General features: G+C 40.2%; 2 protein-coding genes across 2 annotated transcripts; both read left to right on the forward strand.

Moving 5' to 3' along the window:
- The first annotated feature begins 830 nt into the window (after positions 1-830).
- Positions 831-1,229, forward strand: LOC138830457 (keratin-associated protein 2-1). The gene has a single exon (XM_070026838.1). The coding sequence runs from the start codon at positions 831-833 to the stop codon at positions 1,227-1,229; it is 399 nt and encodes a 132-aa protein (XP_069882939.1).
- Positions 1,230-5,196: 3,967 nt separating this feature from the next.
- LOC138830545 (keratin-associated protein 9-3-like) lies at positions 5,197-5,805 on the forward strand. Its single transcript, XM_070026920.1, has one exon. It carries the CDS (start codon positions 5,197-5,199, stop codon positions 5,803-5,805), a length of 609 nt encoding a protein of 202 aa, XP_069883021.1.
- The last annotated feature ends 7,745 nt before the right edge of the window (positions 5,806-13,550 follow it).

The raw sequence follows: 13,550 nt of genomic DNA on the forward strand, positions 1-13,550 counted from the left end.
TTTTAAAAAGGAGGTAGCCGAGTAAGAACTGCACCACGCACGTGGTATTCAGGTAAGGGGTTTATTCAGTAGACCTGCTGGGACCAGGCAAGGTTGGCACTCCACGCGGCTGGCAAAGGAAAAAAAGAGAGCGGTCTGGCGGCGGTTTAGGCCTTATATAGGGTAGGGGGCGGGGAAGGGTGTGTCCAGGTAAAGGGAAGTGGGATCAGGTGGGAGAAAGGTGTGGCCACATCAGGTTAGGATGTGACCTCAGCGGATGCGGATGTGACCTCTTCCAGGTGTCCCAGTTGCCTAGGTAATGCAGGTACTGGGCGAGGTCTGTTCGTAGTCCAGGAATGGACCTTACAATAGCCAGCTAGGAGAATGTGTTCTGGTGGTCCTGATTACAGATGATGGTGATAGCAAATAATATGGTATTATGTAATTGAATAATCTCATCACAAGGACAGGATAAACAATGATAGATAACCTAAGTCTCCTGAGTTGGCCAATACAGAATGCATCTGTGTGACCACAACATCATACTCTACCCCCATAAAATGCATTATCCATCAATTAACAGAACTGTATCATCTCCAGTGACCGAATTTTTTAGGTTTTGGTAATGGATGGTGTGAATAATATTGAGAGATGCAGCAAAAATTCTTTAATGAGATCATGAGTCAGACAACAATCAAGCAAAACTCTGCTTAATCGGCCAAAATAATAACAAGAGGAATTATCAGGACCCAGCTAGGTATATAAAAGGCCCAGGAGGAAGGGAAAGGATCACACCTGAGAACACACAACTGCTCTCAACTCCTCCAGCCCATACCAAACCAGACACCACCATGACCGGCTCCTGCTGTGGCTCCTTCTCCTCCCAGAGCTGTGGTGGAGGCTGCTGCCTCCAGCCCTGCTGCTGCCGCGACCCCTGCTGCTGCCGCCCTGTCTCCTGCCAGACCACAGTGTGCCGCCCTGTCACCTGCGTGCCCCACTGCACGCGCCCCATCTGCCAGCCCTGCCCCCGCCCCATCTGCTGTGACCCCTGCAGCCTGCAGCAGGGCTGCTGCCGCCCCATCACCTGCTGCCCCAGCTCCTGCACCGCTGTGGTCTGCAGGCCCTGCTGCTGGGCCTCCACCTGCTGCCAGCCCATCACTGTGCAGGCCCCCTGCTGCCGGCCCCCCTGCTGCCAGCCTGCCCCCTGCCGCACCACCTGCAGGACCTCCTGCTGCAACTCCTGCTGCTGATTAGTGAGCCCACTGCTTCAAGCCAGCAATCAGTCTTCTGGAAAAGTCTTAATCCCTTTTCTCTGCCTGACAAACTTTCTGCTCCAAGCTACCCAATCAATGAATCTGTGAATGGAGACCTAGATGTAGATCTAAGGTCTTACAGCATGATTATCTTCTAATAAACTTCTCTTCTTTGGTCCCACAAACACTGCTTTGAGTTTCATTACTCATGCTAATTTTTATTGCATTTCAGCACAATGAAACTTGCTTTGATTACCTACTCTCTGCATATCATAGACTGCTTGTTACATGAGAGGCATTAAAACAGAGTTAAAAATATTCACCTAGCCAGGCACTGGCTACTCATACCTGTAATCTCAGGAGGCTGAGATCTGAGGATCATGGTTCAAAGTCAGTTGGGCTTATTCACCTACTTAAAAAACTTGTAGAGGGGTTGGGGTCAAAACTACCATAACTCAATAAAAAGAAGAATATAAGAAACAATATACAGTATGGCAACAAAGCTATTTCTCATTAAAGGAAGGAAGGAAGGAAAGAAGGAAGGAAGGAAGGGAGGAAGGGAAGGAAGGAAAGAAGGAAGGAGGGAGGCAAGAAAGGAAGGAAGGAGGGAGGGAGGGGAGGGAGGAAAAGAAGGAGGGAGGGAGGGAGGGAAGGAGAGAGGGAAGGAGGGAAAGAAGGAAGGAGGGAGAGAAGGAAGGAAGGAGGGAGGGAGGGAAGGAAGGAAGGAAGGAAGGAAAGGAAAATGAAAGGAAGGAAGGAAAGCAAGTTTTTTATGAAAAAGATTTGGGTGTCCAGCTAGCACCAGTGGCTCATACCTATAATCCTAGCTATTCAGGAGGCTAAGATCTGAGGATCATGGTTCAAAATCAGCCTGGTCAGTCAAACAGAGAGAGTCTTATCTCCATGTAACCAGAAAAAAAAAATGAAAAAAACATGCAAGAAAACAAGGCCCTGAGTTCAAGTCTCAGTGTGAGCACACAAAAAGAATAAGATTTGTGTGTCTAGAATCAGAAGGAAGGTGGCAATATGGGTAATGGAGACATTATAGCCAAAAGCATGGAATGAATTCCATAAGGATTCTCCAAAGAACAGTTTATCTGGAGCACTGGATATACACATGTAGAGTCACAGATGAAGAAAATTCTAGAAATTTTGTATGATTTGCATGTTAGCAAATAAGCAGGAAGGAGCTATTAAAAGTTTTAGGGCTGGAAATAGCACTAGGATGACATCTATCTGAACTCCTTGCAGAGACAGAAGGCCTAACTCTATAGAAATAACTACCATGCAGAAACTAATGAGGAGGCTACTGCCCTGGTCTAGGTGACAGACAGTAAGAGCTGAACTGAGATTATGTCCATGAAATACAGGAAACAATGAAGATGACAGACATAGAAACCCAGAAGGAACATTAACCAAGTTGAATTGGGGAAACAAAAACAATTATGAATCAAGTATGGCTTATTACAGTGCTCAGGGGAAAAACAAATAAAAAAATTCTCGGTCTGCAAACTCTTGAAAAAGTTCTAATACTTTATTGTGTGCTTAAAATCACTGCTTCACAATTATTCTGCTCACCACCTCATGTTTCTATTCTAACATTAAAACATTTAAAATAGTAGCAGTAGACAAAGAGTTTCACTAATATTAATTAATCCAAGAAAGCAGGTGGATATAAAATTAAAAGAACTGGTCTAAAAAAGATAGGAATTTGATACCTAACTCTTCTTCTAGCTTTGCAGAAAATTAGTTAAATGTAGCTATTTCCAGACTTAGTAGTGTTCCAGCATGAAGGAATCAAGCTGAAGGAAAATTAGACATGGTTTATAGTATACAATCAATACACTGAACCAAAATGGTTCTATGTTTGATTCATTTCTGTGTTTAATACCTCTTACACTGACTTTTGCACTGGAGTCAGACATGACACAAAGAAGATCTTTCTTTTTATATAACCCTTTAGTACTCTGTGAATAGTTGAGTCAAACAACATGCTATTTATATTAAAAATAATGGCTATACCAACAACATTGAATGGTGAAAGAAGATGACTTACTAATCTTTTAACCTCCACTATTCAATGATTGCACATAACCACTGTGTGTGTGTGTGTGTGTGTGTGTGTGTGTGTGCGTGTGTGTGTGTGTTACTGGGGCTTGAACTCTAGCTTTACCTTCTTGATTGGCTTTTATACTCAAGGCTTGTCTATATTCAAGATGCCATTTGAGCCATGCCTTCATTTCTAGCTTTTTGCTGGTTAACTGGAAATAAGAGTCTGGTAGACTTTTCTTTCCCGGGATGGCTTTGAACCTCACTCCTCAGATCTCAGCCTTCTGAGCAGCTAGGATTGCTGGCATGAACTATTAGTGCCTGGCTCTGCATATAACCATGTTCATGCTTACAGTCATGTTTACCAGGTGACAACATACCACCTTTATTGACATGGGATCATAAAGCACATTCCAGTGTAATATTGTCCCTATATAAACCAGTATCTCCACCTCATTTTTTTTTTAAAAAGCTACCTCCATGTTTCTATTCATGACTAGAAGGGAGGAATAAACATCACAAGTAGCAGCAACTTGGGGTCTGGACACCATACTTCACCTTCTGTCTTATAACCCTAAACCACATCCTTTCTTTGGGCAACTGCCCCCAGTTGAAATCTATCTTAATTGCTGAAATCCATCTTAATCTTCTTGCATTAAAATTTGTAAGTGACATAAACCAAAGCATTAACTGATCATTGATTTTCTAGCCTCCCTTATAAACACTGTCAAGCTGGAAAAACCTTTCCTAATTCCTTCTTTTTCTCTCATTAGTTCTTCTTTTTTATATATTAATAAGTTTTTTATTGTGAAAATAACATGTTACATGAGCAAGGTAATGAGTATATTTCTTATCAAGCACTGTTGCCTCCTCCTTTGTTTCCCCTTCCCATCCTCACCCTCCCATCTCCCCCCACCCCTCATTAGTTCTTCTTCATGGGCTCATCTGTCATGTTCTTTGATCCAATATGCTTTTATAAGACACACAGCGTAATAACATAAAATGACACCAACTCTTGCGAAATAAATACTGGCAAAGAAATGCCAAATAACCCACAGTGAGGGGTGGGAGGGATGGGGAAAGGTAAGGAAAGGGATGACATTGATCAGGATCCATTGTACTCATAAACTGGTATGTTGATACCCCCCTCTGTTTGTACAACTACTTAAAATAATAGAAAATTAATTAAAAATAACAATCCACAGAGCAATGATCTTTTTTAATAGACAAGTGATTTTTCTCCATTAACATAGAGATATGGATATGAATTTTAGCTCCTCTTCTTTAATTAAATTGAAATGGATAAGATTTTTTCTATATATGCTCAAGGGGTATATAGAACAAGGGGTATATAGTCCAGGGGAGAGAGTAGGGATTGCAAAGTTCCAGTATCTGTAACTTCTATGGAAATGGAAATTATCAGTTTCTACTTGGATGCTTATAGAGACAAAAATCTTACTAATCTAAAAGACATAAAGATAGTTTTACATGAAGGACAATCCTTGGTCACCAATTCTTTACTGGATCTGTAAGATACACCTCCAAGATGACATTATCTGTTGGGAGAGAGTCACCTTGTCAGGTGCCATAACCACCAACACAAGCCTGAGGCTGATGTCCCAGTGAGTGGAAATTACACCAATGCTTAAAAATGAAGCATAAACATTGCTCTAGGATGAAAACACGTGGTGAGTATTATCTGAGCAATAAGGAAAAATCATTAGAAGACGTGTTTAAAGCAACTCAGCAACAATCAGAGGACCCAAGAAAAGTTTGTTTACAGAGTAAGATGATAAAAATGTTGTCTGACATGGACCAACTAGCTAAGGCTTATAAAAGGCCCGAGGTGGAAGAAGCAGTCATAACTCAGAAACGTCTCCTAACCACACAACTCTAAACCCAACTCCTCACCACCATGGCCTGCTGCTCCACTAGCTTCTGTGGGTTTCCCAGCTGCTCTACCAGTGGAAACTGCGGCTCCAGCTGCTGCCAACCAAGCTGTTCCCAGTCCAGCTGCTCCAAAACAGGCTGTGGTGTTGGAGGTGGCATTGGCTGTGGCCAGACAGGTGGCTCCGGATCCCTCAGCTGCCGTACTAGGTGGTGCCGCCCAGACTGCAGTGTGGAGGGCACCAGCCTGCCTCCCTGCTGTGTGGTGAGCTGCACACCCCCCACCTGCTGCCAGCTGCACCATGCCCAGGCCTCCTGCTGCCGCCCATCCTACTGTGGACAGTCCTGCTGCCGCCCAGCCTGCTGCAAGCCCTCTTGCTCTCAAACTACCTGCTCTCAGCTTACCTGTTCTCAGACCACCTGCCCTCAGGCTACCTGCTCTCAGACCACCTGCCCTCAGCCTACCTGCCCTCAGCCTACCTGCTCTCAGACCACCTGCCCTCAGCCTACCTGCCCTCAGCCTACCTGCTCTCAGACCACCTGCCCTCAGCCTACCTGCTCTCAGACCACCTGTGCTCAGACCACCTGCTCTGAACCTACCTCCTCTCAGCCCACCTGTTCCGAACCCACCTGTTGAAATCTTCCTTCTGATGGGAATTTCGAGATGACCCTTACAAACCAATGATTCAAATCCCAAAAGTCTTTTGGACTCCAACATCCACAAGCCAGCTTGCACCCTTTTGTTACACGGCTCCATAATCTCCCAGGAGGCAAATCCACACATTTGTAGTGGGAGATCAAAAGACATCTGAATATCAAGAGAAGTCCTACAGTGCGAAAGTAGTTGTGTAACATTTTGTGGTAGATATTATTTGAATAATCTCCACAGGTTGTTGGTACATGAATTTAATAAAAAATTTCATTTCATCCCTTCAAAGATTAGGTCATTATTGGAACTTTCTTTTCTTTGAGCTACGTTGGTGATATTGGGATACTAAGATGTTTCAAAATCTCAGTATGGCACTATGGTTCTTCTAGGTCCTTTTAATAAAAGTCATTAAAAGTGGGTTTTCCTTATTTTACCATCAAGTGACTCAATATTCTACAGCCAAAATATGTGATTAAAAAGAAAAATCACAACAATTGTTGTGATCCTCATTTGTCTCAGTGATCCTCATTTGTCTCAGTGTTCCACAAGATGAATTTGTTTTGTTTGGTTTTTTGTCAGTCATGGAGCTTGAACTCTGGGTCTGGACGCTGTCCCTCAGTTCTTCAGCTCAAGGCGAGCGCTCTACCACTTGAGCCACAGCGCCACTTCCAGTTTTCTGAGTTGGTTTATTGGAGATAAGAGTCTCACAGATTTTCCTGCCCAGGCTGGCTTTGAACCATGATCCTCAGATGTCAGCCTCCTGAGTAGTTAGGATTACAGGTGTGAGTCACCGGCGCCAGGCCAGAAGGTGAATTTTATTTAAAAACTTTAAAAAGCAAGTATTTATCATTTGGCCACTTGTAAGCTAAATCCACCCAGTCATTCATATATGACTCTCTGCACAATTTTTCATCCATCAAAGGTATACAAAATTATAATACAAAACAAGAAAGTCCATAAAAATAGGATCATGATTGTAACAGAAGACATAAAGGCATCCTGATTTTTAGTCCTTGCTTTGTAACTAATAATCCATGACTTCTCCAGCAAGTTCTTCCACTTGGCAACTATTCCTAATCTGAAAACCAACCTGTATTACTTATGATGTTCTTTTTGAGTTTAGGCAAGTAGATCACTTCCTTTAATAATAATATAAAAAGTGAGAAATGACAACAAATCCCAGCAGATATCCAAAGGGCAAAATCATTCAATGGTCAAATAATCTTTTTTTTTATTTTTTCAATTTTTATTTATTTTTTATTGTTATTGTAAAGGATCACAAGCCAGAGAGGTTACAGTTCCTAGGTCAGGTGATGAGTGTATTTCTTTTTGAACAGTGTCACCCCTTCCCTCGCATTCTCCCAGTTTGTCTCTCCCATCCTCCCCATCATAAGTTGTATAAGTCACTTTCAACATAGTTTACAGTATCACTGCTACATTTGTTCACGTTTTATCCCACCATTTCTGTGTTCCCTCTCTTATCCTCTCCCAAACTGATAAACTTACAGACAAGACAAAAGGTACAGACAACAAAAGTAGCAACAAAGGAGAAAAGAATAAAAAGATAATAACAAAAAACCACAGGTTTCGTGGTTTCCCTCATTTTTTGTAACTAGAATGTGCCTGTAAATCTACAAGTAAACACACTGGTAAAAGACAAACAAATACACTTGGATACGATAAATAAAGTGGGATTCTAGGCATTCACACAGTGAGACCAAAGGAGTATATTCTCAGGAGAGGATCACAAAGGCTCAGTAGCTACATGTATATGATCATATAAAATTATATTTACTGAAACAAACACCATGAAATGAAAAATGAGAAGTAACATCTTTTTTCTTTTATTTGTTTTTTGGCAGTCATGGGGCTGAACTCTGGGGGTTGGGCATCATCTCTGTGCTCTTTAGCTCAAGGCTTGAGTTCTACCACTTGAGCCACGAAGTAATTTCTTATACCCTTTAACTAACTATGTTATTTTTTTCTGAGAAAAGAATCCAGCTGTTTCTAGTCATTGTAACCCATGACAATTATAAGCACTACTCAGCTTATATATAGCATGCCTACACATAATTTTATTGAATTTAGAGGTCAGAATCATTGTTTCTTTTCCACACTTGGAGTGGGAGGAGGATATAGAGTACATCAAAGGCTAACAATGAGCATAAGTTTCCCTAAGCATGAAATGAGTATCCTAGTGACTTTTCTTCATTGTGAAGCAAGTAGATAATGACATAGCACAAACAGTGTGGATTCACTAAAAATACTATCGTGGTCATGATTCATGGCTAGGTGAGAAACTTTATCCAAACCCTTTACCCAGTATCATTTTTCTCAAATTTATAAGTCACTCAGAACTTCCTTATGTCATCTGGAACTAAATCAAATATTCAGGTCCCATAAAGTCTGGGATATCCCAGATAATAATTTAGCATTTCTCACTTTAAAAAGCCCTCTGGGGAAAGGTACATTTTAATGGCAATATAATTTCATACCACATTCTATATGTCCATGAAACAATCTAAGACATTACTGAGTAAAACTTAGAATTTTACTGTGAAGAGGAAGCAGTCCTTCTTTCCAACAGGAGGTAGTGGATGCAACTACTTGAAAAGATCAAAGTATATAATCCATCAAAAGGTCAAATAATATTATAGGCTTTATTGGCAACTTAAAGGTTTATCAATCACACTCTGTAATAAAGAAACCTCTGAACTCATTTCTTCCAAACTGATTTATCCAGAAAATCCTCTGTTCTTAAAAACCTCTAACAGCAATGCCCCTAAACCCTATACTTAGGAAAATGATGAAAGAGATTATCACTTGATATTTTTATAATACTCATTCAATCCTCTCATTCATTGAGAAGTAGAATACAAATGCTCATTAGAGAGAGAGTTTAAATGACTATACTGGCCACACATTCCAGTCCTATTCTTTTCTAAAATAAGTTTTTTTTTATTGTGAAAATACCGTACGGAGGGGTTACAATTGCATGAGCAAGGTAATGAGTACTTGAGTACATTTCTTATCAAGCATTGTTGCCTCCTCCTTTGTTTTTCCCCTACCATCCCTTCCCTCCCATCTCCATGACAATACCCTCCCCTTTTTCCTCCCCCCCCTCCCAAGTTGTAAAGTTTCTTTTTCAACATAGCATCTTGTACATCTCACTGTTGTAATGGGTCAACCTGGATCCCTATTTAAACAATTTGTTTTTTCCCTTTCCCTTCCCCTCCCCAAATTATACCAACATCAAATACAGTGAAAATGGGTTATACTGTGGGGGAGGGATATACAAAGCAACAAAAAAAAATCACCTTATAAGTACATTAGAAATACTAGCAAGAAAGAAAAAACCACTTGTGTCCTGATCTTGGAGTTCATTTTGCCTAACATCATCTTATCTGACCTTTTCTGCTTGTCTCAGACATATACTAGATATTGCAAATAAGGGAAACCATGGGACCTATGTTTCTTTGGGCCTGGCTTACTTCACTTAATATAATTTTTTCCAAGTCTTTCCATTTCCTACAAAAGGGGCAATGTCATTCTTTCTGATGGCATTCCATCGTGTATATACCACATTTTCTTGATCCATTCACCTACTGAGGGGCATCTGGGTAAAAACAACACTGAGATACCACCTTACCCCAGTTAGAATGGCTATAATCAAGAACTCTAATAACAACAGATGCTGGAGGGAATGTGGACAGAAGGGAAGCCTATTGCATTGTTGGTTGGAGTGTAAACTTGTTCAACCACTTTGGAAAGTAGTATGGAGGTTCCTCAAAAGACTCCATATAGAGCTCCCCTATGACCTAGCAATCCCACTTTTGGGCATTTACCAAATGATCACAAAGAAGACCATACTAAAGCTACCAACACAACTATGTTTATTGCAACATTATTTCCATTCTTCTCCTTATCTCCAGAAAGAATTGTGAAATAAAGAAAGAACTGAAAGACACACTATTGCATTCCACAGCCCACAGTATAATATCAACAAAGTAAGCTATAGATTATGGGTTAGCAGGGTGTAGGAAGTGATTACTTAGAAGTTAGTGGGTATTCTTTGGGGATGACTGAAAGTTTTGAAACTAGTCAAGCACTGGTGGCTCACACCTGTAATCCTAGCTACTTAGGAGGCAGAGATCTGAGGGTTGTGATTTGAAGCCAGCTCAGGCAGGAAAGTCCATAAGAGTTTTATCTCCAATTAACTGACAAAAAGCCAGAAGTGCAGCTATGGCTCAAATGGTAGAATGCCTGCCTTGAGTACAAAAACTAAGTGTGAGTGCTCAGGCCCTGAGTTCAAGCTCAAGGACTGGCACCAAAAAATTAAAAAGTTTTGAAACTAGAGAGTTTCATTAAGAATATACTCAATAACACCTTAAAATGACTTTATACTTGAAAGTGACTATCCAATGTTAGGTGTATTTTGCCTCATTTTTTAAAAAAATTAAAGGAGTACGGTCTCTACTGATACAACTTCATTAGAATTAGAAAAAGCTATACCCATTCTAGGAGCTGGTGGCTCACACCTGTAATCCTAGCTACTCAGGAGGCTGAGATCTGAGGATCAAGGTTTGAAGCTAGCTCTGGCAGAAAAGTGAGATTTTTTTTTATCTACAATTAACCACTCAAAAACTGGAAGTGACATTGTGGCTCAAAGTGTTAGAGTGTTAGCTTGAGCAAAAGAGCTCAAGGATAGCACCCAAGGCCAGAGTTCAAGACCCACAACTGACCAAAAAAAAGTATATCCTTTGGGTTGGACAGACATGGGGCACACAGTTTGTTTGCCTATAGTAATTTGGTGTGAAGAACAATGTGCTGAGTAACCAAAGCTCCACATCAGGACACAAAGTACACTCTGTACTCAACATCCCTAGAAGATTGTCCACTCTCCATTCCTCTCCTATATGGACCTCTTGTCTCCCTTCAGGATAAAAGGGCTTAGGGCTGATGCACCTTTTACTCAGAGGAACTGAAAGGAGTGAGGATGCTGGGATATAGTACTTGCCTAGCAAGTGCAACATCCTGGGTTTTATGCCCAGTACCAATACTGAAGACAACAACAACAAAAATACAGTTGAAAGCAGTGAGGATGACATTGGGCAAATGGAAGAAGACTGTATGACTTGGATTAAGATAGAAAGTTAGAGGTGAGAGGAGGTCCTTGAAGGTTATCTGTTATCTAATCTCCATTGCTAAGATGGGAGTCCTGCCCAGGAGCATGATTGTCCCAGGGAGAAAGGATGCTATGTGTAGTCATTTGGCTGATGAAACAAGGACATCCGATCTCATAAATAGCTAAGTAAGGGAGATACAACTAGAATAGATTTGATTTTGGTACCCTTTGTCTTGTATATAAGTCTATCTGATTTGGGGAGGGGAAGGGGAAGCACAGAAACAGTGGGACAAAAGGTGAACCAATTCCACAGTGATACTCACTAGACACTATGCTGGAAATGAACTTTATAACTTTGGGGGAAGGGGAGACAAGAAGAGAAAAACTGGGAGAGAATGAGGGACAGGACTGTCCAAAAGGAAATGTTCTCATTACCTGACTTATGTAACTGGAACCTCTCTGCACATTACCTTTACAATAATTAAAAAAAAAAAACAAGTAAAATAGAAATGAAAGATTGAGAAAACCACCCAAAACTGAAACCCTGATGGTACAAAAAAGACTCAAAACATTAGTCTGTCTGTATGTCTGTCTCTCTCTTAGACATGGCTCAAATGTTCAAAAGTAACATACAAACACATCTCTTCTTATGCTACTGAAAGCATTTGGGCTACTTAACATAAATGAATAATTAAAACTAAAGAGAACAAATACAGTAATGTCTCTTAACTTTTTTTCATTTTCCTTTGTTTTTATAGCTATTAAGGAACTAAGCAAAGGTTTTACAATTCTATGTCAGGTTATGAGTACAGTGCTTCTTTGACAGTGGGTCTCTTAAAGGTTTAAATGTACTGGCATTTTCCCCCTCAAGACCACAGATAGGAAACCCAGTATTATACAAGATAGAAAATTTATACAGAGAAATATCATGAATGCTTATGTCTTCTGATTCTATTTTCATGGAAACCAATCAAGACTAAAAAAAATTGGTAAAGGAGAAGAGATTTGGGGGTCAAGTATATTTCTTGATTTATTTGACCAAAGGAAAGGAAGGTTCGGGTTAGTCTTGATTCTAGAGTACAGAAGAATTTTCAAAGGGACAAATACTATTCTTAACAAGTAACACAAGGGCAACTAAAGGTCAGCAGTAGCTACATGGTGTACTCAAAGAGATGTTGAAAACAGTGGTATAATGGAAAAGCCTGGATGGAGCCCCAATACACAGCTCTGCTGTCTACAATGCTCATATCAATACTATATTCCACTCCTCAATTTTTTGAACTGTTGTAAGGGGAGATAAGTCTTTCCAGTATTAAATATTCTCCTGAATTTAGATAAGAATTCAATAGTTCCCGAGATCGTGATCATGATAAATGCACATTTTAAACATGCAGGGTAGAAAACTGGTTAATCAAAGAATTTGTGATTAGATTTGCTTAAAAAGAAGCAGTAAAAACCCAGGCTCACACCTGTAATCCAAGCTACCCAGGAGGCTGAGATTTGAGAATTAAGGTTCAAAGTTGGCCCAGATAGGGAAGTCTGTGAGATATTCCCCCAACTGACCACACACACACACACACACACACACACACACACACACACAGAAGTCAGAAGTGGGGGTATAGCTCAAGTGGTAGGATGCCAGCCTTAGAGGAAAAACAAAAACCTATGGATGGTGCCTAACCCCTGAGTTTGAGCCCCAGTCCAGGCACAAAATATAACAATTTTTTTAATAAAGGAAGACAAAGAACCAAGTCTTCTAATACAAATTTGATGTGGGCCTTACAAACTCTTGGGAAGAGTTCTGATATAAACTTAAAGTTGTCACTTCTGAAGAAGCAATCTAAGTACTGTATACTAGATCAAAGGCCCTGGCAACATTTGAACTCTATTGCTCTGTATAATCCACACTCCCTGGTGGTTGTAGCTCACCTTCACTGCACTAACACAATCTTCACTTCCACCTTTGTCAGTCACCCTATTCGAATTGTATGAACGTCAAATTGTATAAACTTCTGGCTCAACAGGTCTCATCTCTTAACATCTACAGTAACTCAACATGCTGAAGGTGTAACACACACAGAATGTTACACACTCTAGAAATAAGGAGACTGAATATGTCTTTTGTACATCTAAGAACATTTACATTTTAAGTTTACATTTTATTACTATCTGTAATAAAAAAAAAGACACAGTCACAAGACTGGTAGATTCAGATTTTGTCTTTAGCATTTAATTCATGAAGCATGTTTTGATGATTTTTAAAAAAATAAATAAAATCTCTAGAAAGTATCTAATAATTAGAGTTATTGCTTACCTTATCTCTACTCTTTACTATGAAAATAAAAGCCTATAAGAAATTGGGATATTTATATATGGCTTCTATCCTTTGATTTTCCTTGGAAACTACTCACACCAGGAAAAAATAAAAGAAGAGACTATAGTGGCTAGTTAGAGGATTTCATCCAGTGTCAGATTATAGTAGAGTTTCAGCTTTCAGATTCACTGCCAAATCCTGGACAATTTCATTAAATCTGTGGCTCAATTTCCTCCACCAGATTATGAAAATGTCAGTGGTTCCCCCTCATAGAGTTGCTCTGAAAAATTA

The sequence above is a fragment of the Dipodomys merriami genome, unplaced genomic scaffold (assembly GCF_024711535.1).
Source record: "Dipodomys merriami isolate MVZ:Mamm:240054 unplaced genomic scaffold, mDipMer1.0.p SCAF_19, whole genome shotgun sequence".
Taxonomy (NCBI): Eukaryota; Metazoa; Chordata; class Mammalia; order Rodentia; family Heteromyidae; genus Dipodomys; species Dipodomys merriami.